Source organism: Panthera uncia, assembly GCF_023721935.1.
Source record: "Panthera uncia isolate 11264 chromosome C1 unlocalized genomic scaffold, Puncia_PCG_1.0 HiC_scaffold_3, whole genome shotgun sequence".
Lineage (NCBI taxonomy): Eukaryota > Metazoa > Chordata > Mammalia > Carnivora > Felidae > Panthera > Panthera uncia.
This window is the reverse complement of record NW_026057584.1, coordinates 93,316,160-93,342,600: the sequence shown is the minus strand read 5'-3', so window position 1 is coordinate 93,342,600 and position 26,441 is coordinate 93,316,160. Positions and strand designations below refer to the sequence as shown.

At 37.7% G+C, this 26,441-nt stretch overlaps 1 protein-coding gene across 4 annotated transcripts in view; it reads right to left on the bottom strand.

Annotated features, from left to right (window-relative positions):
• Window positions 1–26,441, bottom strand: part of ZRANB3 (zinc finger RANBP2-type containing 3) — a 308,913-nt gene that overhangs the window by 38,846 nt on the left and 243,626 nt on the right. For all 4 annotated transcript variants that reach the window (XM_049615712.1, XM_049615711.1, XM_049615713.1 and 1 more), the window contains 4 exons: window positions 23,325–23,444; window positions 20,063–20,182; window positions 17,293–17,472; window positions 16,356–16,508 (listed from right to left, as the gene is read on the bottom strand). In XM_049615712.1, coding sequence (XP_049471669.1) covers window positions 16,356–16,508; window positions 17,293–17,472; window positions 20,063–20,182; window positions 23,325–23,444 — 573 coding nt within the window. The remainder of the gene's footprint in view (window positions 1–16,355; window positions 16,509–17,292; window positions 17,473–20,062; window positions 20,183–23,324; window positions 23,445–26,441) is intronic.

The window sequence follows — 26,441 nt, the reverse complement described above, 5'->3', positions numbered from 1 at the left end:
CCAAAAATCTGTCCTTGGCATGGGGAGGGATCTTAGCAGTTCAGTGCTTCTCCTAAAGAAGCAAGGCGCTGGTGACCCACATGAGACACTCCAGTCCTTGCTATTTACACTGGAAAGATAAATCCCCCAAAAGTCTGGCTCTAAAAACCAACGGGCTTATGTCTAGGAGACCCAAGAGGCTACAGGTAATTAAAAGTCTGTTCTTAAAAGGCTCCTGCACAGATTCACTCATCTTGGGATGGAGGGCAAAAGCAGAAATTTGAAAAGTGCCTAGGCCGTATGTAAAGGAGATTCATTAGTTATTCTTTCAGCATCTGCTGGAGATAAGCATCCACTGGCAGGACTTTCTCTGGGGAAGGAGGTATTGGTGCCTCCTAATTTTTTTTGAGTTCTTTACTTTACCTTGTCATGCTGGCAGTCACCACTTTTGTATTCCCCCAGCCTTGGTAGCACCAATAGGCTCCCCCTCCTCCAATGTTCTCTCATGGTCATGCTGAAGCTGGCAGGCCTGCCCTGGACGCAGGCTCCCATGCAGGTTTCTGAAGCCAGTGGGCTTCCCCTGGTCCCAAAAGCTCCTACAACGCTACTGTACCCAGTGGTATAGTCCAGCCTATATACCTGCCTGTGGCCCTGCTATAGCCAACAAGATTCCTGCAGCTCTGCTAAAGCTGGCTGGCATGTGCAGTCAACATAGAAGACATTCCCCGAACAGCTGGCTTTGGTGACCAGGGTGGCCTGTGTTGCTGGGCCCCATGAGACTAAAACATCAGAAAGAGTTCCTGGCAGGTGATAAACACCAGGGCACAGCACAAAAAGCATATTGAAACAAATCCTAGTCTTCCTACAAAAAAGGCCTTGTTATGTGTCCTGTGGGACAGACTACAGGTTTACTATACAACCAGAGGCAACCAAGGAACTCTCAGGGAATGTAGGGTAGGGGACACTAGCTTTACTCTCCCTTGGCCTCACTACAACTTGCTGGCATCTCCTAGCAAGGAGCTTATCCACTTGCCTGGAGCCCTAGGGGGTAAATGGCACCAGGGCACACCTCCAAATCACCTGGCTAGGAGGCCAGCAGGGGTTATTAGTGCAGTCCCAAAAGACCATATATATTTGTATACTTTAGAAGCAGCTGCCTGAGGGCCTGGCTTCCACTCAGCTTGAAATTAGGTGCTGACTGAGTTCTCTCCCTTTCACACACTGACAGGACTTGGCAAACCCTCAACATCCTCAAGTGGGACCCATCAAGAATAACTCAGGCTGCTTAGACAATCACAAAGGTGCAAGAGAAAAGCAAAATTTAGTGTAAGACTGAACAATAAGGTTCGTCGGTCTATACAAGGCCACTCCTTCAAGACTGGGAGAGGAGGCTGTTATACCTAATATACACAGAAACAAAGAAATAAAATCAAAATGAGGAAATGGAGGAATATGTGCTAAATCAAAGAACAAGATAAAGCTCCAGAAAAAAATCTTAATGAAACAAATAGTAGTGATTTATCAGATAAAGAGTTCAAACTGATGGTCATAAAGATGCTCACCAAACTCAGGAGAAGAATGGATGAGCAAAATGAGATTTTTAACAAAGAGAGAGAAAATACAAGAAAGGATCAAACAGAAGTCACAGAAAGAAGAATACAGTAACTGAACTGAAAATACAAGAAGGGGTTCAATAGCTGACTAGATGATGCAGAAGAACAGAACAGCAACCTAAACCAAGGGAGTGGAGCTCAACCAAAGAAAGGAGCAAAAATAAAAAAGTATTTTAAAAAAGTGAAGATAGCCTAAGGGATTCATGGTACAACACCAGGGGAATAATGTTTTTATTACAGGAGTCAAGAAGAAAGAAAGGGGGAGAAAACTTTTTTGAAGAAATAATAGCTGGAAACTTCCCTAATGTAAGAGAGGGGACAGACATCAAGGTACAGAGAGTTCTAAGTAAGGTGAACCCAAAGAGACACACTCCAAGACACATTATAATTAAAATGTCAAAAGTTAAAGATGAAGAGAGAATCTTAAAAAGCAGCAAGAGATCACTTGTTACATACAAGGGAACCCCCATCAGACTATCAGCTGATTTTTCAGCTGAAGCTTTGCAGTCCAGAAGGGAGTGGCACAACATATTCAAAGTGCAGAAAGGAAAAAACTTCCGACCAAAAATACTCTACCCAACAAGGCTATTATTTAGATATGAAGGAGAAAGAAAGAGTTTTTCAGAATAGCTAAAGGGGTTCATCACCACTAAATGAGTTACAAGAAATGTTAATGGGACTTCTTTAAGCTGAAAAGAAAAGGCATGAATTAGTAACAAAAAAAAAAAAAAGAACTAGAAATCTCAACAGTAAGGCAAATATATAGTAAAGCTGGTGAATTAACCCCTTATAAAGCTAGTATGAAGGTTAAAAGACAACAATAGTAAAATCAACTGTAACTATGATAATTAGAGGATACACAAAAGAAAAAGATGTAAACGTGACATCAAAAACATAAAACACTGGGTGAGGGTGATGTGGAGAGGACACCAAGAATGCAGAATTTTTAGAATGCATTCAAGTTTAAATTGCTATCAACTTAAATTATATATACATATATATATATGTTGTATATAACATATACAACTGTTGTATATAAACTACATGCTAACCACAAAGCAAAAACCTATAGTAGATACACCAAAGATAATGAGAAAGGAACCTAAACATAAATTAAAGAAAGTTATTAAACCACCAGGAAAAAGTAAGAGAACAAAGGAAGAGAGGAACTATGATACAAGTCAGAAAAGAATTAACAGAATGGAAAGAAGTACATACATGTCAATAATTACTATAAATAAATGGACTAAATTCTCCAAAAGACTCATACATACACACACACACACACACACACACACACACACACAAGATATAGAGTGGCTGAATGGATGAAAAACCAAGACCCATCTATATGTTGTCTACAGGAGACTCATTAAAGATCTAGGGACACGCACGACTGGAAGTAAAAGAATAGAAAAATATATTCCACAAACACGGAAACTAAAAGAATGCTGGTTTAGCTACCCTCGTATCAGACAAAATAGACTTAGTTTTTAAAAGTTTACTTATTCATTTTGAGACAGAAAGACACATACAGAGAGAGCACGCAAGTGGGGGAGTGGCAGAGAGAGAGAATCCCAAGCAGGCTCCGTGCTGTCAGCATAGAGCCTGACATGGGGCTCAATCTCACAAACTGTGAAATTATGACCTGAGCTGAAATCAAGAGTCAGGTGCTCGATCAATTGAGCCACCCAGGTGCCCTGTAAAATAGGCTTTAAAAACAAAGACTATAATAAAAGGAAAAGAAGGCATTACACAATGATAAATTAGTCAATTCTACAAGAAGATATTAACATTTCTGGGTATTTATGCATCCAACAGAGGAGGACCAATATATATAAAGCTGATATTAACAAACCAAAAGGAAGAAACTGACAGCAATACAATAATAGTAGGAGACTTTAAACCACACTTATACCAATGGATAGATCATCCAGACAGGAAATCAATAAGGGAACATTGGTCTTCAGTGACACACTAGATCAGCTGGTCTTTAAAGATGTATACAGAACATTTCATCCAAAAGCAGCAAAACACATTCTTCTCAAATAGACATGGAACATTCTCTGAGAAAGATCACATGTTAGGACACAAAACAAGTCTCAATAAATTTAAGAAGACTGAAATTATACCAAATATCTTTTCCAACCAAAATGGTATGAAACTAGCCATCAATTACAAAAAGAAAACTTGAAAAAATCACAAATGGGTGGAGATTAAACACATGCTACTAAACAACCAAAGGCCAATGAAGAAATCAAAGAGTAAAAAGAAAAAAAAAAGCAAACACATAAGACAAATTAAAACAGAAATACGATATATCTATATGTCAATACATCTATATATACAACAAAATCTATTGAATGAAGCATAGGAGGTGCTAAGAGGGAAGAGTATAGCAATAGAGGCCTACCTCAGGAAACAAGAAAAATCTCAAACAATCTAAAGAAGCACTTAAAGGAACTAGAAAAAGAAAAACAATCAAAGCCCAAAAGAAGGAAGAAAATAATATCAGAAGGAAGGAAATAACAGATCAGAATGAAATAATAAATGAAATACAGATTTAAAAAAAAACAATAGAAAAGATCAGTGAAACAAAGAGCGGCTTTCTTAAAAAGGTATACAAAACTGACAAACTTCTAGCTAGACTCAAGAAAAAAAGAGAGAGGATTCAAATAAAATCAGAAATGAAAGAGAAGTTACAATTATTACCAGAGAAAGACAAATGATCATAAGAGACTCGTATGAACAATTACAGGCCAACATATTGTACAACCTAAAAAAAGTGGATAAATTCCTAGAAATATACAATTTTGCAAGACTGAATTATGAAGAAATAGAAAATCTGAAAACATCAATTACTAATAATGAGGAGATTGAATCAGAAATCACAAAATTTCCAACACACAAAAGTCTACAAGAGATGGCTTCACTAGTTAATTATACCAAACATTCAAGAAGATTTAATAACACACTTCACAAAATCTTTAAAAAAACAGAAGAGAAAGAAATGCTCCCAAACTGATTTTATGAGGCCTGCATCACCTTGATACTAAAATCAGACAAGTACACCACAGAAAAAGAAAATTACACACCAATATCCCTGAGAAACACAGATGCAAAATCCTCATTAAAATATTAGCAAACAGAATTCAACAATACATTAGAAGGATCATACACGATGATCAAGTGGGATTTATTCCAGGGAAGCAGGAATGATTCAACATGTACAAATCAATCAATGTGTTACACTACATTAAGAAAAAGGAATGATAAAGATAATCTCAAAAGATGTAGAAAAAAGCATTTGACACTATCCAGTATTCATTTATGATAAAATCTCTCAACAAAGAAGATAAGGAGGGAAAGTTCCTCAACATAATCAAGGCCATGTATGACAAACCCACAGCTAACATCATACTCAATGGGGAAGAGCTGAAAGTTCTTCTTCAGAATAGGAACAAGACAAGAATGCTGACTTTCACTTTTATTTAACATAGTATTATAATGCCTAGCTGCAGCCATCAGACAAGAAAAAGAAGTCATCTAAACGACAAAGGAAGAAATAAAACTCTCACTATTTGTAGATGACATACTATACACAAAAAACCCTAGACTCCATCAAAAAGGGTTAAAACTAATAAATGAATTCAGTAAAGTAGAAGAATACAAAACTAATATACATAAACTTATTGCAATTCTTTCCATTACTAATGAACTATCAGAAAGAAAAAATAAGAAAAAAATCCCATTACAATTACAATAAAATAGAATAAAATACTAAAGAATAAATTTATCCATGGAGAGGAAAGACCTACACACTGAAAACTATAAGAAAGAAACTAAGAAGACACAAATAAATTAAAAGATATTCTGTGCTCATGGGTTGAAAGATTAATATTGTTAAAAAGTCCATACTATGAAAAACAATTTAGAGGTCTAATGCATCTGTATCAGATCCCAATGGGATTTTTCACAGAACTAGAACAAATAATCCTAAAATTTGTATAGAATCACAAAAGACTTTAAATAGCTAAAGCAATCTTGAGACAGAAGAACTAAGAACTAAGTTGGAGGTATCAGGCACCTTGATTTCAAACTATACTGTGAAACTACTGTAATCAAGACAGTATGGTATTGGCATAAAAGAAGACACATAGATCAATAGAATAGAACAGAGCACAGAAATAAATCCACAAATCTATGACCAACTGATTTGACAATGAAGCTAAGAAGGTACTATGGGGAGAGTACAGTATCCCCAATAAATGGTGTTAGGAAAACTGCACAACCAAATGTAAAAGAATGCAAGTGGACTACTATCTTAAGCCATACATTAAAATTAACTCAAAATTGATTAAGACTTGGATGTAAGAACTGAAACTATAAAACTAAAGAAAATATAAGGAGTAAGCTCTTTGACACTAGTCTTGGAGTTGAATTTTTAGATCTGACTCCAAAGCAAAGGTAACAAAGGCAAAAATAAGTAAGTGAGGCTACGTCAAACTGAAAAGCTTATGCACAGTGAAGCAAATTGTCAACAAAATGAAAAGGCAACCTACGGAATAAGAGACTATATTTGTAAACCATATACCTGAGAAGGGGTTAATATCCAAAATATACAAAGAACTCAAACATTAATAGCAGAAAAACAAACAATACAATTACAAAATGGGCAGAAAATTTAGAAGCATTTTTCCAAAGAAGACATACAGACAGCCAAGAGGCACATAACAAGATGTTCAATACCACTAATTATCAGAGAAATACAAATCAAAATCACAATGAGGTATCACCTCACACTAGTTAGAAAGGCTATAATCATTCTGGGAAGATGGTGGCATAGGAAGACGCTGAGCTCACTGCGTCCTGCGGATCACTTAGATTCCACCCACACCTGCCTAAATAACCCAGAAAATCACCAGAAGACTAGCAGAACAAATTCTCCGGAGCCAAGCGTAGACGAGAGGTCCACGGAAGAGGGTAGGAAGGGCAGAGAGGCAGTGTGTGCTACACGGACTGGCAGGAGGGAGCCGGGGTGGAGGGGTAGCCCACCAGCAAAGCAGAGCCCCTGAGTCTGGCTTGCAAAAGCGGAGGGGCCGGGCGGAGTGTGTTCGGACAGGGAGCGGGACTTAACATCTGGAAGGTTATAAGTTAACAGCTCTGCTCAGAGAGCCGGAGGGCTGGAGGACAACGGGAGGGAGAGTTGTTGAGTCCCTGACGACGAGTGCAGGTTGGCAGGGAACAAAGGCGCTCACCATCGCCATCTCCCTCGCCCATCCCCCAGCCAAAATCCCAAAGGGAACCAGTTCCTGTCAGGGAACTTGCTTGCACCATGCAAAAACCCAACGCTGTGCTTCTGCGGATCCATCCTTCCAGCGGGTCTGACTCCCTCCTGGTGCTGCAGGGCCCCTCCCGAAGCAGACCTCTGAAGGAAAAGCGAGCTGAGCCTGCCCCTCCCGCCCTTGTGCACCTTGCCTATCCACCCCAGCTAATATGCCAGATCCCCAGCACCACAAGCATGGCAATGTGCAAGTAGCCCAGACGGGCCACACCACGCCACAGTGAATCCCGCCCCTAGGAGAGGGGAAGAGAAGGCACACACCAGTCTGACTGTGGCCGCAGAGGTGGGCTGGGGGCAGACATCAGGTCTCACTGCGGCCCCGCCCACCAACGCAAGTTATTCAAGACAGCACAGGGGAAGTGCCCTGCAGTTCCGCACCACTGCACGGACTATCCAAAATGACGAAACGAAACGGAAGAATTCCCCTCAAAATAACCTCCAGGAAATAACGACAGCTAACGAACTGATCAAAAACGATTTAAACAATATAACAGAAAGTGAATTTAGAATGATAGTCATAAAATTAATCGCTGGGCTTGAAAACATATAAAGAACAGCAGAGAATCTATTGCTACAGAGATCAAGGGACTAAGGAACAGCCAGGACGAGCTAAAAAATGCTATTAATGAGCTGCAAAATAAAATGGAGATGACCACAGCTCGGATTGAAGAGGCAGAGGAGAGAATAGGTGAACTAGAAGATAAAATTATGGAAAAAGAAGCTGAGAGAAAGATAAAAAAACCCAGGAGTATGAGGGGAAAATTAGAGAACTAAGTGATGCACTAAAGAGAAATAATCTACGCATAATTGGTATTCCAGAGGAGGAAGAGAGAGGGAAGGGTGCTGAAGGGGTACTTGAAGAAATAATAGCTGAGAACTTCCCTGATCTGGGGAAGGAAAAAGGCATTGAAATCCAAGAGGCACAGAGAACTCCCTTCAGACGTAACTTGAATTGATCTTCTGCACGACATATCATAGTGAAACTGGCAAAATACAAGGATAAAGAGAAAATTCTGAAAGCAGCTAGGGATAAACGTGCTCTAACATATAAAGGGAGACCTATAAGACTCGTGACTGATCTCTCTACTGAAATTTGGCAGGCCAGAAAGGAATGGCAGGAAATCTTCAATGTGATAAACAGAAAAAATATGCAGCCGAGAATCCTTTATCCAGCAAGTCTGTCATTTAGAATAGAAGGAGAGATAAAGGTCTTCCCAAACAAAAACTGAAGGAATTCGTCACCACTAAACCAGCCCTACAAGAGATCCTAAGGGGGATCCTGTGAGACAAAGTATCAGAGACATTGCTACAGATATCACAATGACTCTAAACCCATATCGTTCTATAACACTGAATGTAAATGGACTACATGTGCCAACCAAAAGACATAGGGTATCAGAATGGATAAAAAATCAAGACCCATCTATTTGCTGTCTACAAGAGACTCATTTTAGACCTGAGGACACCTTCAGATTGAAAGTGAGGGGATGGAGAACTATTTATCATGCTACTGGAAGTCAAAAGAAAGCTGGAGTAGCCATACTTATATCAGACAAACTAGACTTTAAATTAAAGGCTGTAACAAGAGATGAAGAAGGGCATTATATAATAATTACAGGGTCTATCCATCAAGAAGAACTAACAATTATAAATGTCTATGCGCCAAATATATAAAACAATTACTCATAAACCTAAGCAACCTTATTGATAAGGATGTGGTAATTGTAGGGGATGTTAATACCCCACTTACAACAATGGATAGATCATCTAGACACACGGTCAGTAAAGAAACAAGGGCCCTGAATGATACATTGGATCAGATGGACTTGACAGATATATTTAGAACTCTGCATCCCAAAGCAACAGAATATACTTTCTTCTCGAGTGCACATGGAACATTCTCCAAGATAGATCACATACTTGGTCACAAAACAGTCCTTCATAACTATACAAGAATTGAGATCATACCATGCATACTTTCGGACCACAATGCTATGAAGCTTGAAATCAACCACAGGAAAAAGTCTGGAAAACCTCCAAAAGCATGGAGGTTAAAGAACACCCTACTAAAGAATGAATGGGTCAAGCAGGCAATTAGAGAAGACATTAAAAAATATATGGAAACAAACGAAAATGAAAATACAATACTCCAAATGCTTTGGGATGCAGCGAAGGCAGTCCTGAGAGGAAAATACATTGCAATCCAGGCCTATCTCAAGAAACAAGAAAATCCCAAATACAGAATCTAACAGCACACCTAAAGGAAATAGAAGCAGAGCAGCAAAGACACCCCAAACCCAGCAGAAGAAGAGAAATAATAAAGATCAGAGCAGAAATAAACAATATAGAATCTAAAAAAACTGTAGAGCATATCCATGAAACCCAGAGTTGGTTTTTTGAAAAGATAAACAAAATTGATAAACCTCTAGCCAGGCTTCTCAAAAAGCAAAGGGAGAGGACCCAAATAGATAAAATCATGAATGAAAATGGAATTATTACAACCAATCCCTCAGAAATACAAGCAATTATCAGGGAATACTATGAAAATTATATGCCAACAAACTGGACAACCTGGAAGAAATGGACAAATTCCTAAACACCCACACACTTCCAAAACTCAAACAGGAGGAAATAGAAAGCTTGAACAGACCCATAACCAGGGAAGAAATTGAATCAGTTATCAAAAATCTTAAACAAATAAGAATCCAGGACCAGATGGCTTCCCTGGGGAATTCTACCAGACATTTAAAGCACAGACAATACCTATCCTTCTCAAGCTGTTCCAAAAAATAGAAAGGGAAGGAAAACTTCCAGACTCCTTCTATGAAGCCAGCATTACTTTGATTCCTAAACCAGACAGAGACCCAGTAAAAAAGAGAACTACACACCAATATCCCTGATGAATATGGATGCAAAAATTCTCAATAAGATACTACCAAATAGAATTCAACAGCATATAAAAAGAATGATTCACCATGATCAAGTGGGATTCATTCCTGGGATGCAGGGCTGGTTCAACATTCACAAATCAATCAACGTGATACATCACATTAATAAAAGAAAAGATAAGAACCATATGATCCTGTCAATCGAGGCAGAAAAGGCCTTTGACAAAATTCAGCCCCATTTCTTAATAAAAACCCTCGAGAAAGTCGGGGTAGAAGGAACATACTTAAACATCATAAAAGCCATTTATGAAAAGCCCGCAGCGAATATCATCCTCAATGGGGAAAAACTGAGAGCTTTCCCCCTGAGATCAGGAACACGACAGGGATGTCCACTCTCATGGCTGTTGTTTAACATAGTGTTGGAAGTGCTAGCATCGGCAATCAGACAACAAAAGGAAATCAAAGGCATCAAAATTGGCAAAGATGAAGTTTTCACTTTTTGCAGATGACATTATACATGGAAAATCCGATAGACTCCACCAAAAGTCTGCTACAACTGATACATTAATCCAGCAAAGTCGCAGGATACAAAATCAATGTACAGAAATCCGTTGCATTCTTATACACTAATAATGAAGCAACAGAAAGACAAATAAAGAAACTGATCCCATTCACAATTGCACCAAGAAGCATAAAATACCTAAGAATAAATCTAACCAAAGATGTAAAAGATCTGTATGCTGTAAACTATAGGAAGCTTATGAAGGAAATTGAAGAAGATATAAAGAAATGGAAAAACATTCCATGCTCATGGGTTGGGAGAATAAATATTGTTAAAATGTCAATACTACCCAAATCAATCTACACATTCAATGCAATCCCAATCAAAATTGCACCAGCATTCTTCTTGAAGCTAGAACAAGCAATCCTAAAATTCATATGGAACCACAAAAGGCCCCGAACAGCCAAAGTAATTTTGAAGAAGAAGACCAAAGCAGGAGGCATCACAATCCCAGACTTTAGCCTCTACTACAAAGCTGTCATCATCAAGACAGCATGGTATTGGCACAAAAACAGACACAGAGACCAATGGAATAGAATAGAAACCCCAGAACTAGACCCACAGAAGTATGGCCAACGAATCTTTGACAAAGCAGGAAAGAATATCCAATGGAAAAAAGACAGTCTCTTTAACAAATGGTGCTGGCAGAACTGGACAGCAACATGCAGAAGATTGAAACTAGACCACTTTCTCACACCATTCACAAAAATACACTCAAAATGGATAAAGGACCTGAATGTGAGACAGGAAACCATCAAAACCCTAGAGAAGAAAGCAGGAAAAGACCTCTCTGACCTCACCCACAGCAATTTCTTACTTGACACATCCCCAAAGACAAGGGAATTAAAAGCAAAAATGAACTATTGGGACCTCATGAAGATAAAAAGCTTCTGTACTGCAAAGGAAACAATCAATAAAACTAAACGGCAACCAACGGAATGGGAAAAGATATTTGCAAATGACATATCGGACAAAGGGCTAGTATCCAAAATCTGTAAGGAGCTCACCAAACTCCACACCCGAAAAACAAATAATCCAGTGAAGAAATGGACAGAAAACATGAATAGACCCTTCTCTAAAGAAGACATCCAGATGGCCAACAGGCACATGAAAAGATGCTCAACGTCGCTCATCAGAGAAATACAAATCAAAACCACACTCATATACCACCTAACGCCAGAGTGGCCAAAATGAACAAATTGGGAGACTATAGATGCTGGAGAGGATGTGGAGAAACGGGAACCCTCTTGCACTGTTGGTGGGAATGCAAACTGGTGCAGCTGCTCTGGAAAACAGTGTGGAGGTTCCTCAAAAAATTAAAAATAGACCTACCCTATGACCTAGCAGTAGCACTGCTAGGAATTTACCCAAGGGATACAGGAGTACTGATGCATAGGGGCACTTGTACCCCAATGTTTATAGCAGCACTCTCAACAATAGCCAAATTGTGGAAAGAGCCTCAATGTCCATCAACTGATGAATGGATAAAGAAACTGTGGTTTATATACACAATGGAGTACTACGTGGCAATGAGAAGAATGAAATATGGCCCTTTGTAGCAACGTGGATGGGACTGGAGAGTGTGATGCTAAGTGAAATAAGCCATACAGAGAAAGACAGATACCATATGTTTTCACTCTTACGTGGATCCTGAGAAACTTAACAGAAACCCATGGGGGAGGGGAAGGAGATAAAAGAAAAAAAAGAGGTTAGAGTGGGAGAGAGAGCCAAATCTAAGAGACTCTTAAAAACTGAGAACAAACTGAGGGTTGATGGGGGGTGGGAAGGAGAGGAGGGTAGGTGATGGGCATTGAAGAGGGCATCTTTTGGGATGAGCACTGTGTGTTGTATGGAAACCAATTTGACAATAAATTTCATATAATAAAAAGGAAAAGAAAGGCTATTATCAAAAGCATAAGAAACAGTAAGTGTTGGTAAGGATGTGGAAAAAAAGGGAACAATGTGTGGGAATGTAAATTGGTGGAGCCACTATGATAGACAGTATGGAGGGTCCTCAAAAAATTAAAAATAGAACTACCACATGATCCAAATATTCCATCTCTGGGCATTTATCCAAAGAAACAAAAACAGTCATTTGAGAAGATATATGCACCTCTTAATTCATTGCAGCATTATTTACAATAGCCAAGATATGGAAGCAACCTAATGAATGAATGTAAAAAGAAAATGTGGTGTGTGTGTGTGTGTGTGTGTGTGTGTGTACTACTCAGCTATAAGAAAGGAACTCTTCCCGTTTTCAACATGAATGGACCTTGAGGGTATTATGCTAGGTGAAATAATTCAGACAGAGAAAGACATATACCATATGATTTCACTTATGTATGGAGTCTAAAAAGACCAAACCAACCAAACTAAGCCAAACTCGTAAATACAGAGAACACATTGGTGGTTATCAGGCGGAGAAGGGAGTTGGGGCATGACTGAAATGGATGAAGGAGGCTAAGAGTTTACAAAAATTGAATTATGATGCTGTACACCTGAAACTAAAATGTTATATACCATTTTTACCTCAGTAAAAAATAAAAAAATAAATATATGCTATTAAAAAAAATGACATACACTGAAAAATCTGTGTAACACTAAACTGTAAAAGAAAAACACCTGGCTCAGGGGAGTAAGATTTGGTAAAGGTGACTGGGTGAATTTTTAAAAACTTAATACATAGATATATATTTTTCTTCAAATACAGTTAAAAACAATAAACATGTATATACATGGGAAAATGCATTTTAAATTCTTAATTCTTATCTTAAAAATGAACACTTAAACATAATTCAATAGTTAGGAAATCTTAGAGAACAAACAGCTACAAATCATAATTTTACTTACATATTTTTAAAATGCCTAGGATTTTAAGTATTTATTGATTTTTTATAAACCCAAATATATAAACACTACCAAAAGGAAAGTAGTTTTTTAAACAAAAGAAAAATGTCTTAGAAGTGATCCTTTGATTTTTTTAAGCTATATTTGATAGAATGGCATTCTAGTATCCTAAAAAAAAAAAAAAAAAATGTACCAGCCCTATAAATAAAATGCATACAAAATTTAATAAGATTCCACATAAAAAACATTGTTTCTTCCTATGGGACTAAACTTTAGACTTTAATTTTATTCCTATAATATCTTTCAAAAATTAAAATTCATTCTTTCAAAACACTATTTTGCACACCTGAAACTAATGTAACATTGTGTGTCAACTGTACTCAAATAAAAAATGTTAAGCTCCCAAATTTCACACCACATGGCACCAAAGGGGCTAGGAAGAAGCAGACAGTTCGAATGATTATAAGCTTCTCTAATGTTCTCTGATAGTATTTATTATTATACAGAAACGTACTCGCCATTCAAAATTTACAAATAGTAATACTGTACTGTTTAATTCCTATTCTTTTTTTTTTTTAAGTTTTTTTATTTTAAGAGAGAGAGAGAAAGTGCACGTGAGCAGAGGAAGGGCAGAGAGAGAGAGGGAGAGAGAGAGAATCCCAAGCAAGGCTTGAACCCAGGAACCATGAGATCATGACCTGAGCTGAAACCAAGAGGTGGACGCTGAACTGACTGAGCCACCCAGGTCTCCAAATTCCTATTCTTCTTTAAAATTAAATATTTCTGTTGAAGTTGCTATTACGTTTTTTACTCTTTCCCAGACTCATTCTCCTCCTTCCAGATAAAATCAATATTACAAGTTTAATATGGGTTATTCCAATGTCTGTTTGTATATTTCATTATGTATACATATGTATTCATAAATACACAATATTATTTGTGTGTATGGGCTAGGCAGTTTAAAAATAACATGTTTTCAAAATCTGGTCACGTTAAGACATAAATGTAATTCATTCATGTTAATTTCTAAATACCCATCAGGGCATTTTGGTTATTTCTAATCTTTAACAATCCAAAAACTGATTCAATAAACATTCTTCTACATGTATCCTTCTACCCACGGGTGAGAAGACATTCCTAGAAATGGAATGGTTTGGTTTAAGGGCATTTCCAACTTTACCAGATATTACCTAAATGCTCTCCCAAGGGGTTACAACAATTTGTACTCCTACTCAGCAGTATATGAAGCATTTGGTATATAAAATGTTCCTGACATTTTTGGTATGTTAAGTATTTCCATTGTTGCCAATCTAATAGGTGTAAAGTATGGTATTAGTGTAGTAGTTATTTTAAAAGTGTGTTGCATGTATGGAAGGACAGAGCCACAGAGCACATACACTGATGATATCAAGAAACAGAGTTCTTCCTGCTGGATAAGGGAAAAACATAAATGCTTATGTCTGCACAGATGGGAGGAGAAAAAGAACCCGGTGGTGCTGGATTTGAACTGGAGTCTCAGAGTGAACTTATGAACTAAATATGCACATATACATACATACATACATACATACTAACCTATCTCTGACAAAATGTATGTATGTGCATGTAAATCGCTGTATACACTGAAAAGAGCCTAGAAATAATGACATCCCAGAGCAATAAAAACAAAACAAAACAAAACAAAAAACAACACCCTGATTTCTAAATATCACTTCCCAGCAAAGGGAATCAAGGCTCCTTAAAGAAATGTCCAGTTCCAGGTCTGGGGCAAAAATAATAAAAGGTCAATCTTAAACTGTTTGTCAAAAAGCAAGGAAGCAATCAAAGAAATGTAGGGACTTGTTTAAAAAATGAAGGGGCGCATGGGTGGCTCAGTCGGTTGAGCGTCCGACTTCGGCTCAGGTCATGATCTCACGGTTCGTGAGTTCGATCCCCATGTCGGGCTCTGTGCTGACAGCTCGGAGCCTGGAGCCTGTTTCCGATTCTGTGCCTCCCTCTCTCTCTCTGACCCTCCCTCGTTCATGCTCTGTCTCTCTCTGTCTCAAAAATAAATAAACGTTTAAAAAAAAAATTAAAGAAAAAAAGTAAAGGATTATAACACATTAATAGTAACAGAATTCCCAAGCTCACAGTGATATTTTTTAAATGAGGAAAAATAAAGTTTGTCTTTACAGAAAAATGCCAGCTAATAAATACAGAAGTAAAGACAGAATTAGAAAAACCACTATTTAGGGGCACCTGGGTGGCTCAGTCAAGCGTCTGACTTCGGCTCGGGTCATGATCTCACAGCTTGTGAGTTTGAGCCCCGCATTGGGCTCTGTGCTGACAGCTCGGAGCCTGGAGCCTGCTTCAGATTCTGTGTCTCCCTCTCTCTCTCTCTGCCCCTCCCCCCCTCAAAAAATAAACATTAAAAAAATAATAAAAAAAAGAAAAAAAAAGAAAACCACTATTTAAAAACTGATTCAGACAAAGATCATAGTGAATGCTAAAACTACCAGATGAAAGGTTCTGGGAACAGGACAGTCACATAATCTCAAAGAGCCACACCACAGATTACTTATTAACTGTAAAGGGAAAACGCGCCTGTACAATTTGCCTTATCTTGGTGAGGCAGAGTTTCTTTCCATGTTTACTGGCTACTCAAGGGCCCTCGTAATGCTCACATTCTTCACCTGTTTTTCTGTTGGCTCATTTGTGCTTTACTAATTAAGTTGTATAAATTGTTAGATAATTTGGACGCTGTAATGCAAATATCTCTACTGAGTCTGTGACCTGTTTGTGTTACACTCTGTGGCAAAATTAATACATCTTTCCATATCCTCAGGATCATAAATACAGCCACCGGTATTTTCTTCTGAACGCTGGATTCTACTGAGCATGCATTTCTAAGAGGCTAAACAGAGAGCACTGGTATGTAACTGCTGGAAGATACGAGCCACTGGTGCAGCTTCCTTGCAATGTCGTCTTGTGGTTCTAAGAGGTTTTCCAGCTTTTATGGGGAAGCTCCTTTCAACAGCATAAACAATGAATTGTGGCTACTTAAGAAATATATGACCAAGTTATAGTTTCAGTATATTAAAAAATAAAAAAAATAGAGAAAAGAATTTGTTATATGCTCTTACATGAGTGAACAAAATTTCATTCCTGAGCTCTTCACAACTTTCATTTGGAGTCCAAGCTTCAGCAAACTGTAGGAAATCCCATTTTTCCTTATCACCTTCCTCAGCGTGAAGCTGTTCCTTACGACCATTCAGTGTGCTCCCTGTAACTTGTGTCTGTAAGAGGAAAAGGCATGTGAATTTTACAAAAGTTCTCTCATAGCAGATCCTTGCTAAGCGGTAATGTGATTCTGCATTTAAACCACGAGTAATCCATAAGAATAAACTCTTATCGTTTCAACCTATCATTGGATTTTAGTAACATAATATTTCAAAATTACAACAGTCAATGATTCCTATGCTTAATGAGGAAAATGTCCAACTACAGAAGTTTTTCTTATAAAAAAATTTATTATGATATTTATAAACTTTGAAATTGAACCTACATATGATTGGCCATTTTGAATATCTAGTCAGTGCTTGAAAACCATCCTCTAATAACTAGTCAAATCCTTTCTGTAAATACCCCTGCAGGCTGGGGAGGAAAAACACAGATGAGTGGAAAGAGCAAGCACCATCCCACCTACCCTTCCTGGAGTCCAGGTACAGGCTGTCTTCTGTCCAAAATTAGCTGGGAACTCAATCCTTGAGTAACGGTTTATTCTTAGCTTACAAAAAGGACTTGAGGTTTGAAAACGTTATGTTTCCTTGCTAGCTCTTCCTCCTCTGGCCTCCAAAATGGTAGATGAAGGCCTTGGAAGGCAGTAGGAAAACTTCATGTCTCTTCCTTATCACAGAGGAGAGGTAAGGTACCACCAATTGAAGCCTTTCTAAACTTGGTCCTTATCACTACCTTAGTGTACCTGGATATCCTTTGCCTGAACACTACAACTCAGCCTCTTAACTTACGTAGGCTCTGCATAATAATGAGTACAGTGATAACCCTGAATTCAAGCTTTACCTTTCGATTCAACATTCCCCACATAAGGGTGTCTAGGGTCCCATTTGCAACAAGGTAGTGAATATTCACAGAACTGCACTGTCCAATTCGGTGAGCACGGTCTTCTGCTTGTTTTATGTGACCAGGGTCCCAATACAACTCAGCAAATACAACATGAGTTGCAGCAGTAAATGTCAAACCCTAAGCAAAATAAAGAAATTGAGATGCAAATAAACTGAGAATGTAACATAGAGCCGTATATAATAAAGTCTTTCTGAACATGTTAAATGAACAAGAGAAAGCTGAAGGACTTAAAAATAAATCAGTCTTTCATTTTAAGCCAAATTAAGAAAATTTAATTCACGAAAGGCAAATGAAGACTGCTTATTGCAAATGGCCAGGTAAACTACAAAAAACACACTTAAAAGGTATTTCAGTAATTTCAAAAGTCAGTTTGATGGATATATATATATAAACAAAATCATTTTATCCTCTGATGAGGACTGGATTCACATTACCATTGGAAAATCTAATAAAATGAATTATAAACGAGAATATAATTTCTAACACATGGTATCCATAGCAACTAGGCAGACAGCAATGACTTCCTCTATTCATTTAGTTCAGTGTTGTTCTATAAAGCAAGAAAATCATGTCTCCAGTCACAATGTTCTCTTCCTATGAAATTTCTCCCACATCTCAAAACCGTCGTTTACTGGTTTGTATCTCAGTATGTAACACAACTGAATTTTTTGTGCAATTGCATGTTACCTCAGTCTGAAATAGTGTGACATGAATAAGTATTAAGTCTTGTTTTATAATCAATATATGAGAAATAATACAAATCTCCTCAAAGAATGTGTCCAAAAATACATGATCTTAAAGTTGAAAGGCTGAGTGAAATGTGAACGGTGCTTAAGTTGTTGCCACACAGTAGTAAAGGATGTTATGAGGTTGACAGAAATACCTACCATCCGTTGACAGAATCATCTAATCCACACTGTTGTTTACATGCACTGGAACTTCCATTGGAGAATGACTTTGGCAACTGCTGTGCTGCTATTTTTTGTTACCTTCAAATATTTTTATATCACATAACAATGTCAAACTAGCATTCATTAGATGGGGGCAGGAGTTCTCACTAAAGATGTATCACTTTGGAACAGAAGTTAGAAGTGATAAAAACATGGCAAACCAAATAGCCATCAAGCTAAGCTGTGCTGCTATTTAGGAAAGGAAACACCACAAAATGTTAGAGATGATGCTGAAGAATAAGAAGGAGTATTTAAAGAGGGATGGACACTTTTAAGCATCATATGACCATACAAGAATAAAGGGGAAATATGCTGGCAAGACCCACGTCCCTCTGAGATACTACTAAACTATAATGGAAGATTCACATGCCCTAAGAACACAGCCCTTTCTACTTTCCTTTATGCCTATGGACATACAAGGATTCAGGTATACAAATTTTGAATTACAGCAGGTCTTCAGGAATAAAGCCTTGAATAAAATACTGGTGCCCTATACAATCTTAATTTCAAAAAGTCTTTTTATCAAGCAGATCCTTCTGTGTGGCTTCCTCCAACCTTTCTTCTACCATGCTATCAGCACTCCATTTTTAAGGATCTTTGTGAGGATACTCTCTCTGGCTAGAATATTTTAACAGACATAAAACTCAGATGACCACAAGTTTCATCCAACATGGGGGAAATGCTGAGACACTTCTCCTTTTGGTTAGAACTCCTAGTGAGTTCTGGAACTTCTTCATCGTCATGGAGTTTCTCTGTACAATTTTACAGATGTCAATTAGCTTGCTAAAAGCAGGTCTCTGGCCCTGGTTTAGATTCCACAGTCTAGAGAAGATGACAGATATGCTCTTTACCAGGTTAGACGCACCTCAATATGCTCAACTCCTTTTCCCTATGTTACGTTTCCTGGCTTAGACATTTACATCAAAATATTGTGGGATGTTAGTAGAAAAAAAGTCCAGAAGGATCTCCCTTACATGGCATGGTGTTGTCTTCCACAAGAGCCATTTGGTTTTTATTTCTTTGTAACAGAACACCTGATTTTTAGTGTGACTAGACAAAACAAAGGCTACTTTCTCCTGCTTTCCTTGAAGTTAGTTGTAACCATGGGGCTAACTGCAGGTGAATGGGCTGCAGCGTGCCTTTCTCCAGTCAGCTGCCTGGATGACAGGTATGTGGAAGAACTCCAGCAGCTCTCTTAAGTAAGAGATAACCTGCTAGGAGTGGTAGAGCAGAAAGACAGGAGAAGCTTAAGACCTAAGGACTTTGTGGAACCACCATGCAAACCTTGGACTGTCTACGTAAGAGAATAAACTGTGTATTTGAGTCATTCTTAATTTGGGTTCTCATTTACTTCTAGCCAAACCCAATCTTAAGGGTCAAACCAGGGACACTCCATAAAAAGTTCTCAGACAGAAGAGTTCTTTTCCCTCAGGCCACCTTGCCTCAGAAGCTCTGGTAAAACCAACTAAGATGTGTGCTATAGGAAATGAAAGGAAATTCTATGCAAATTAAAAGTAAGAAAAAAAAAAAGGTCATGGAAAAGTATTACAATCAAATTAGCTATACTCATCTAGGCAATTCTTTCCTTGAAAATTTAGGAAGCTTTGAGTCAAAAGTGTTGAGGTCTCTCTCAAATATTCTCCAAAGTAGAATATTTATTACACTTTTATCTTGATATAAAGCTATAATTATGGTTAATGACCTTTTTATTATCTTAATGACATTTCATTATCAAATTAACACCTGAAATTTCTTACCTGGCCAGCAGCCTGAATGCTTAGGATAGCCACACGAGTATCAGGATCTTTTTGAAACTGATTAACTAGATGTATTCTTTCTGAAGACGGAACACTTCCATCTATCCTAATGTAGCGTGTCTAGTATCAACAAGGGAGATGGCAACATTAGCACAAACCCCGATGCACCTATCTCATTTTATATAGTTTATACCTGATTTTTATGCTCACATAACAAAACAGAAATGGGTTAAGATGAAAGGTTAGTAAATGTTATATAAGAAGAATCTTAACCAAATTTCTTAATGCTTCTTATAACAATTCCATATTTTTAAATCTTTTAATCTACTTGAGGGTAGGATCTGTGTCTAATTCATCTTCATACCATCAATGCCAAGTGAATGCCGTGTATAAAACAGGGCTCCATAAATCATCACTGAACTAATGTCTTCAGTAAAATTCTATGAAAATTCACATGCTAACTTTAAATGACAGATCAGGCTAACTTCAAAGTTACAGGTTCACTAATTCTAAAATAAAAATAAAGCCAGACAGGGGAGAAGGGAGAAAGAGGATTTACCCCCATTATTAAGGATTCATGAAGAATAGTGCATTTATTTCTGAAGTATTTCAATATTAATTGGGAAAATAGCTTTTTTAGAGTACGATTTGAATTCTTTTTTTTTCACATTTCTAAATTTAAAAGAAATATGTGATAAGGTCATCTCCATTGAGTTGGGGAACCAAGACACTCACACACATTTTTTAAAAGTAGGGAAACATTAAGTGCTAAATTGAACAGTGCTGTCTTTTAGGGATGATTTGGGCTGGGTAAAGGGGAGCACAATCAGTGTGTGTGAGAGTAGTTAAAAATGACTCATTACTCAATTTTCTAAAATTCAGTAGAAGTCCTGAATTTCAAATAGTAGTCTCATTTTATAAGCACTTTTATGGAAAACACAGCCTTCAATAGTCAAGACATATAAATATTCACTTTCACAAGGAAATATTTAAGTTAATCATTAAATAGAATGTATCATATTAACTTTGTGTGTCTTCACAAACATATAAATTCATCAGTGATCGATTTAAAATCCAATGAGAGAGATTATAAGATCTTCTGACAGTCTTTCTAAAGAAAATACACACAGTCAGGTTAGACAGAGTTTGGGAGAAATTCGCCTCCAACCCATGACTACCTATCATTTTTAAATGTTAGTGATGTTAAATGGGATTCTAAACACATCAGTAAAGCAGAAGTGGGGAGAAGAGACAGACTGCCATACTTAGAATAGATCCCAGTAATTTTAAGGATTTAAGTTTAATGGAATCAGAATAAGAAAATATTATGAATTTGATTTTATTCCCCAATCATTTAAAAATATTAAAAAAAAATTTTTTTTTAACGTTTATTTATTTTTGAGACAGAGAGAGACAGAGCATGAACGGGAGAGGGGCAGAGAGAGAGGGAGACATAGAATCGGAAGCAGGCTCCAGGCTCTGAGTCATCAGCCCAGAGCCCGACGCGGGGCTCGAACTCACGGACCGCGCAATCGTGACCTGAGCTAAAGTCGGACGCCCAACCGACTGAGCCACCCAGGCGCCCCTTTTCTTTTATTTTTTTTTTTTATTTTTATTTTTTAAATATTTCTGAGATTAACTTTCTCAAAAGGTGTTTTAAAAATACTGTACAATAATTAGGGGCACCTGGGTGGCTCAGTCAGTTAAGTGTCTGACTTAAGCTCAGGCCATGATCTCATGGTTACTGAGTTTGAGCCCCATATCAGGCTCTCTGATGTCAGGGTGAGCCCACTTCAGATCCTCTCTCTCTCTGCCCCTTCCCCACTTGCACTCTCTCTCAAAAATAAATAAACATTTAAAAAAATACTATATGAGGGGCGCCTGAGTGGCTCAGTTGGTTAAGCGTCTGACTTTGGCTCAGGTCATGATCTTGAGATTTGGGAGTTTGACCCCCATGTGGGGCTCAGTGCTGACAGCTCAGAGCTTGGAGGCTGCTTCAGATTCTGCGTCTCCCTCCCTCCCTCCCTCCCTCCCTCTCTCTCTCTCTCAAAAATAATTATTAAAAAAAATTTTTTTTAAAAGGAATCAATATTTAAATCAATACTACGATAATCAATGTGAGAACACCTTTTCACAGATAGCACTTTATTATGTTATCATAAATCTGTGAAGGAAAAATGAGAATTACTTCTTTGGTAATGTTAATAAACAGACTGCCAAATGCTCATAATATGTATACAAAGTTTTTAAAAACATGGCTTAATTCCTCCATGTAAAAAATCTACCTACACAGGCAAGTGGTTCTGCCACTCCATGTATATTAAGCTCACACAGTTTGTCAGAAAATTTCTTTGCAGTTTCTGAGCATCTCCAAAAGCCCTCAGCACATAAAGAGAGATGACAGATTTAAACTCTGAAAGAAAAAATGGCAGATGCTGTCTCTGATAAGACTGTTGGGGAATTAGGTGAACCTAAGAAAATGCAGTTAAGGCCAGCAGGTTTGGAGAGCTTACCTGATACTGTACCTGGGCCATATGTTTCACATTCCCCTGTACTAAATCTTCCAGGCAACATACTCTGTTTAAAGTTTAAAAGGTATGACTGCAGTTGGGCACTAAAATTGGCTGAATTCATTCTGTTTCCCCTCAACATCACCCATGTTCTAAGGTTGCCTTGAGGGTAAATAAGAATTTTAATTTAAAAAAAATTTTTTTTTTTCAACGTTTTTTATTTATTTTTGGGACAGAGAGAGACAGAGCATGAACGGGGGAGGGGCAGAGAGAGAGGGAGACACAGAATCGGAAACAGGCTCCAGGCTCCGAGCCATCAGCCCAGAGCCTGACGCAGGGCTCGAACTCACGGACCGCGAGATCGTGACCTGGCTGAAGCCGGACGCTTAACCGACTGCGCCACCCAGGCGCCCCAAGAATTTTAATTTTTAACTGTCTACATCAGTCTCAAATGGTGTATCCAGTAACAATGCTGAAATTCACAATATAGGCTATCAAGTCAGCATATTTTAGTCAACCCAGATAATTAGATTAGTGGAAAATTATAAGCCTGGAAGAAAAGAAAAAATTTAATAGTGTATCATCAACATAATAGTAATATATAATATTAGTGTAATTTGCAAGAAGAAAATCTAATAATAATATACCATCATTTAAAGAAGGCCAAAAAAACCTCAATTACAAGACTACAATTGATGTTTATTATATTAAAAATCTGCATCTTAAAAGTATTTCATAGAAAAATAACATACCTTGTTTTCTATGACTGCTTCTGTGCAAGCTTGGAGCATGCTTAAATGATGAGCAAACACCAGAAATTTAAGTGAATCGTTCTGAAGCATCATCTTAATATAGTCCTTTACAGCACCTGCCTAGATATTAAAAGTTAAACCTCCATTAATGTCATACAAATCTTTATTTGAAAAATGTCACTTACGTCACTTTCTTTTCATAAAGCATGAAAAACTTTTCAGAAGTCAGTAAGTTTCTATGAACTAAGTGCTTTGCTCTCGAGGTAGACTAAGGAAATAGAGGCCCACATTTAAGGGGAAAAGGGAAAAAGAGACACAAGGGAGGGAATAAAAACAAACAAACAAACAAATAAAAACACCTTGAGAAGTAAAACAAGAACAAGTCAAGAATGAGAAGAAAAAGTTCCAATGGAAAAGAGGTAGTCAATTAGGCTATGGCCAAAAAGGGGTTGGTGGTTTTGTTTAGAAGCTCATTTTCAAAAAAGCTCATATAAAAGACTACGTGGAATAGGGTTAAGGAGGAAATGAATGAACAGCACTTTTTTTTTTTTTTTTTTTTTTTTTTTAAGAGAAGACTACAAATTAAGAAAGCTGGGACTAGAGCGTAAGGGTTAAGGAAAGTTGATTCATTTGTTTTTTTAACTAAGAAGCTTAGGTAGGTTTAGAAATAGGGCATTTAAAGTGTAGATAGGCTAATGGAAATGGACAATGAGGGGATCTAAGCTTGTCTCCAAGAAGCAGAAGGTTGTAGAAGAGGCTGAAGTGATAGGATAAAGGGAACAGGAGGGAGGTCAAGAGCACAGAAGGACATATGGAGAAACTGTGAAGGAGAAAGGAGAAAATCAAGATAGCTCAGATTAAAAAGACTTTTCTCTCTCTCTCTCTTTTTAAAAGTTTATTTATTTATTTTAAGAGAGAGAAGACAGTGAGTGAAAGCATGCCAGCAGGAGGGAAGGGGAAGTGTGCAGAGAGCAGATGAGAGAAAATCCCAAGTAGGCTCCATACTATCAGCAAGGAGCCCGATGTTGGGGCTCAAACATATGAACAGTGAGATCATGACCTGAGCCAAGATCAAGAGATGAGTAACAGACTGAGCCACCCAGGTGCCCCTAAAAAGGCTTTTCTTAGTTAACTTGAGGACAAGTTATCTATTAAGAATGAGTAATCAATGTGAGATGAATTAAATAGGAATCAAATTTAAAGCATCAATTTAATCTAAAACACAAATGTAGTCTCTTAACTATTAAAAGCTAGTTAGATCGCTCAGTCAGTTGGGTGAACAACTCTTGACTTTGGCCCAGGGCATGATCTCACAATTTGTGAGTTCAATCAAGCCTTTCGTCTGGCTCTGTGCTGACAAGGTGGAGTCTGCTTGGGATTCTCTCTCTCTCTTTGCCCCTCCCCTGCTCAAGCATGTTTTCTCTCTCTCTCTCTCTCTCTCTCTCTCTCTCTCTCTCTCAAAATAAATAAACTTAAAAAAAACTAGTTAGAAATTTTGGGAAAAGAGAGCAGGCTGAACACATTTAACCTAGACTCCCTCTAAATGCTGTATGTATGTATGTATGTATGTATGTATTATATATTTACTGTTCATTTACTTAGAGAGAGACAGAGTGTGAGCAGGAGAGGGGCAGAGAGAGAAGGAGTGAGAGAATCCCAAACAGGCCCTGAGCTATCAGTGCAGAGCCTGGACATGGGGCTCGATCTCACGAAGTACAATATCATAACCTGAGGTGAAATCAAGAGTCTGACGCTCAATCAACTAAGCCACCCAGGCACCCCTCAATGTTGTATTTAAAAGACAGCAAAGCATACAGAGAACTCAAGAGGAATTAATAGTGACAAAACTTTGGAAACTAGAAAGTAGACAGATGCTTAGTAACTAATTAGCCAACCTGACAGCTCCTAAGGTGGAAGTATGGAAAGTTGACAAGCAAGAGGTTTAGAATAGAGGTAATGTAAAAAAGGCTTAGGAAATGGTGCTAAGGGAAGTGAGGTTGGGGGTGTGGCTACAACAGGAGGATTGGTCAAAATAATATTTGAGGAGTTGATCATGTACCAACACTGATCTAGATATTCTCCTATTCCTATTCCACACAATAGAGTACTTCTCCAACCTACTCTGGCAGAAAGCAAGAGATTTATTTTCTAGAGAGCATAAAACAGAAGGTATATGGATAAAGGAATCCTACAATGATGGTAGGCTATTCTACAAAAATCATAGGGATTAAATAAAAGTTACATAATAAATGTGGAGATCTGCCCTTCTCTCTCAGCCTTCTTATCCTCCCATGTCTCCAAAAAGACAAAGAGGCTCATGCCTTCTACACAGGAGAGGAGAATCATATAAATCGATTATATTCTAGGGAATGTGACAAGCCAAAAAGAAAAGACTAAAGAGTCTAATATTGAGGGTTCCTCAACAAGACATCCAGTCAGATCATCCGTTATTGAAGGCCATAGTCTATAAGTCATATCCATGTACAGTTTCCAGTCAGTGTAACTAGAAGAGATTACATTTGTAAGACAACAGGATGCTCTAAAAATGGAGTGGCTAAGAGGGAAAGGGGCGGAAATACTTTTGGAAATTAAAAATCTAACAGGAATTAAAAATTCACTGGTTATGAAGCCAAGAAAATCTTCCAGGAAGTAGATGAAAAATTATAATAGAGTAAATATAAAAGTGTAAGAAAATTAGAGAACCAAACCAAGACGGCAATACATGAATAAAATTTCTAGATACAACAGAGAAAACAGAGGAAAGAAAATAATCAGAGAAAAAAAAAAGTTTTATAAAACTTAAGGGCAGGAGTTTTCAAAATGGAAAATGGAATAGGTCCTCTGAGGATCCATGGATGAAAATGGACCTAGAGTGTGGTCCATCATCATGAAACTTTAGAACACTGGGAACAAAGAAATAATTCTTTAAGCATCCAGGGAAGGGAGGAAAATAATTAAAACAAAAGACTTGAAGTGCATTGGATTTCTCAATATCTGTAGTAATTCTGAGAAAATGATTCCTTTCTTCCTTCCTATCTTTCATTTCTTCCTTCCTTCCTTCCTTCCTTTCTCTTTCTTTCTTTCTTTCTTTCTTTCTTTCTTTCTTTCTTTCTTTCT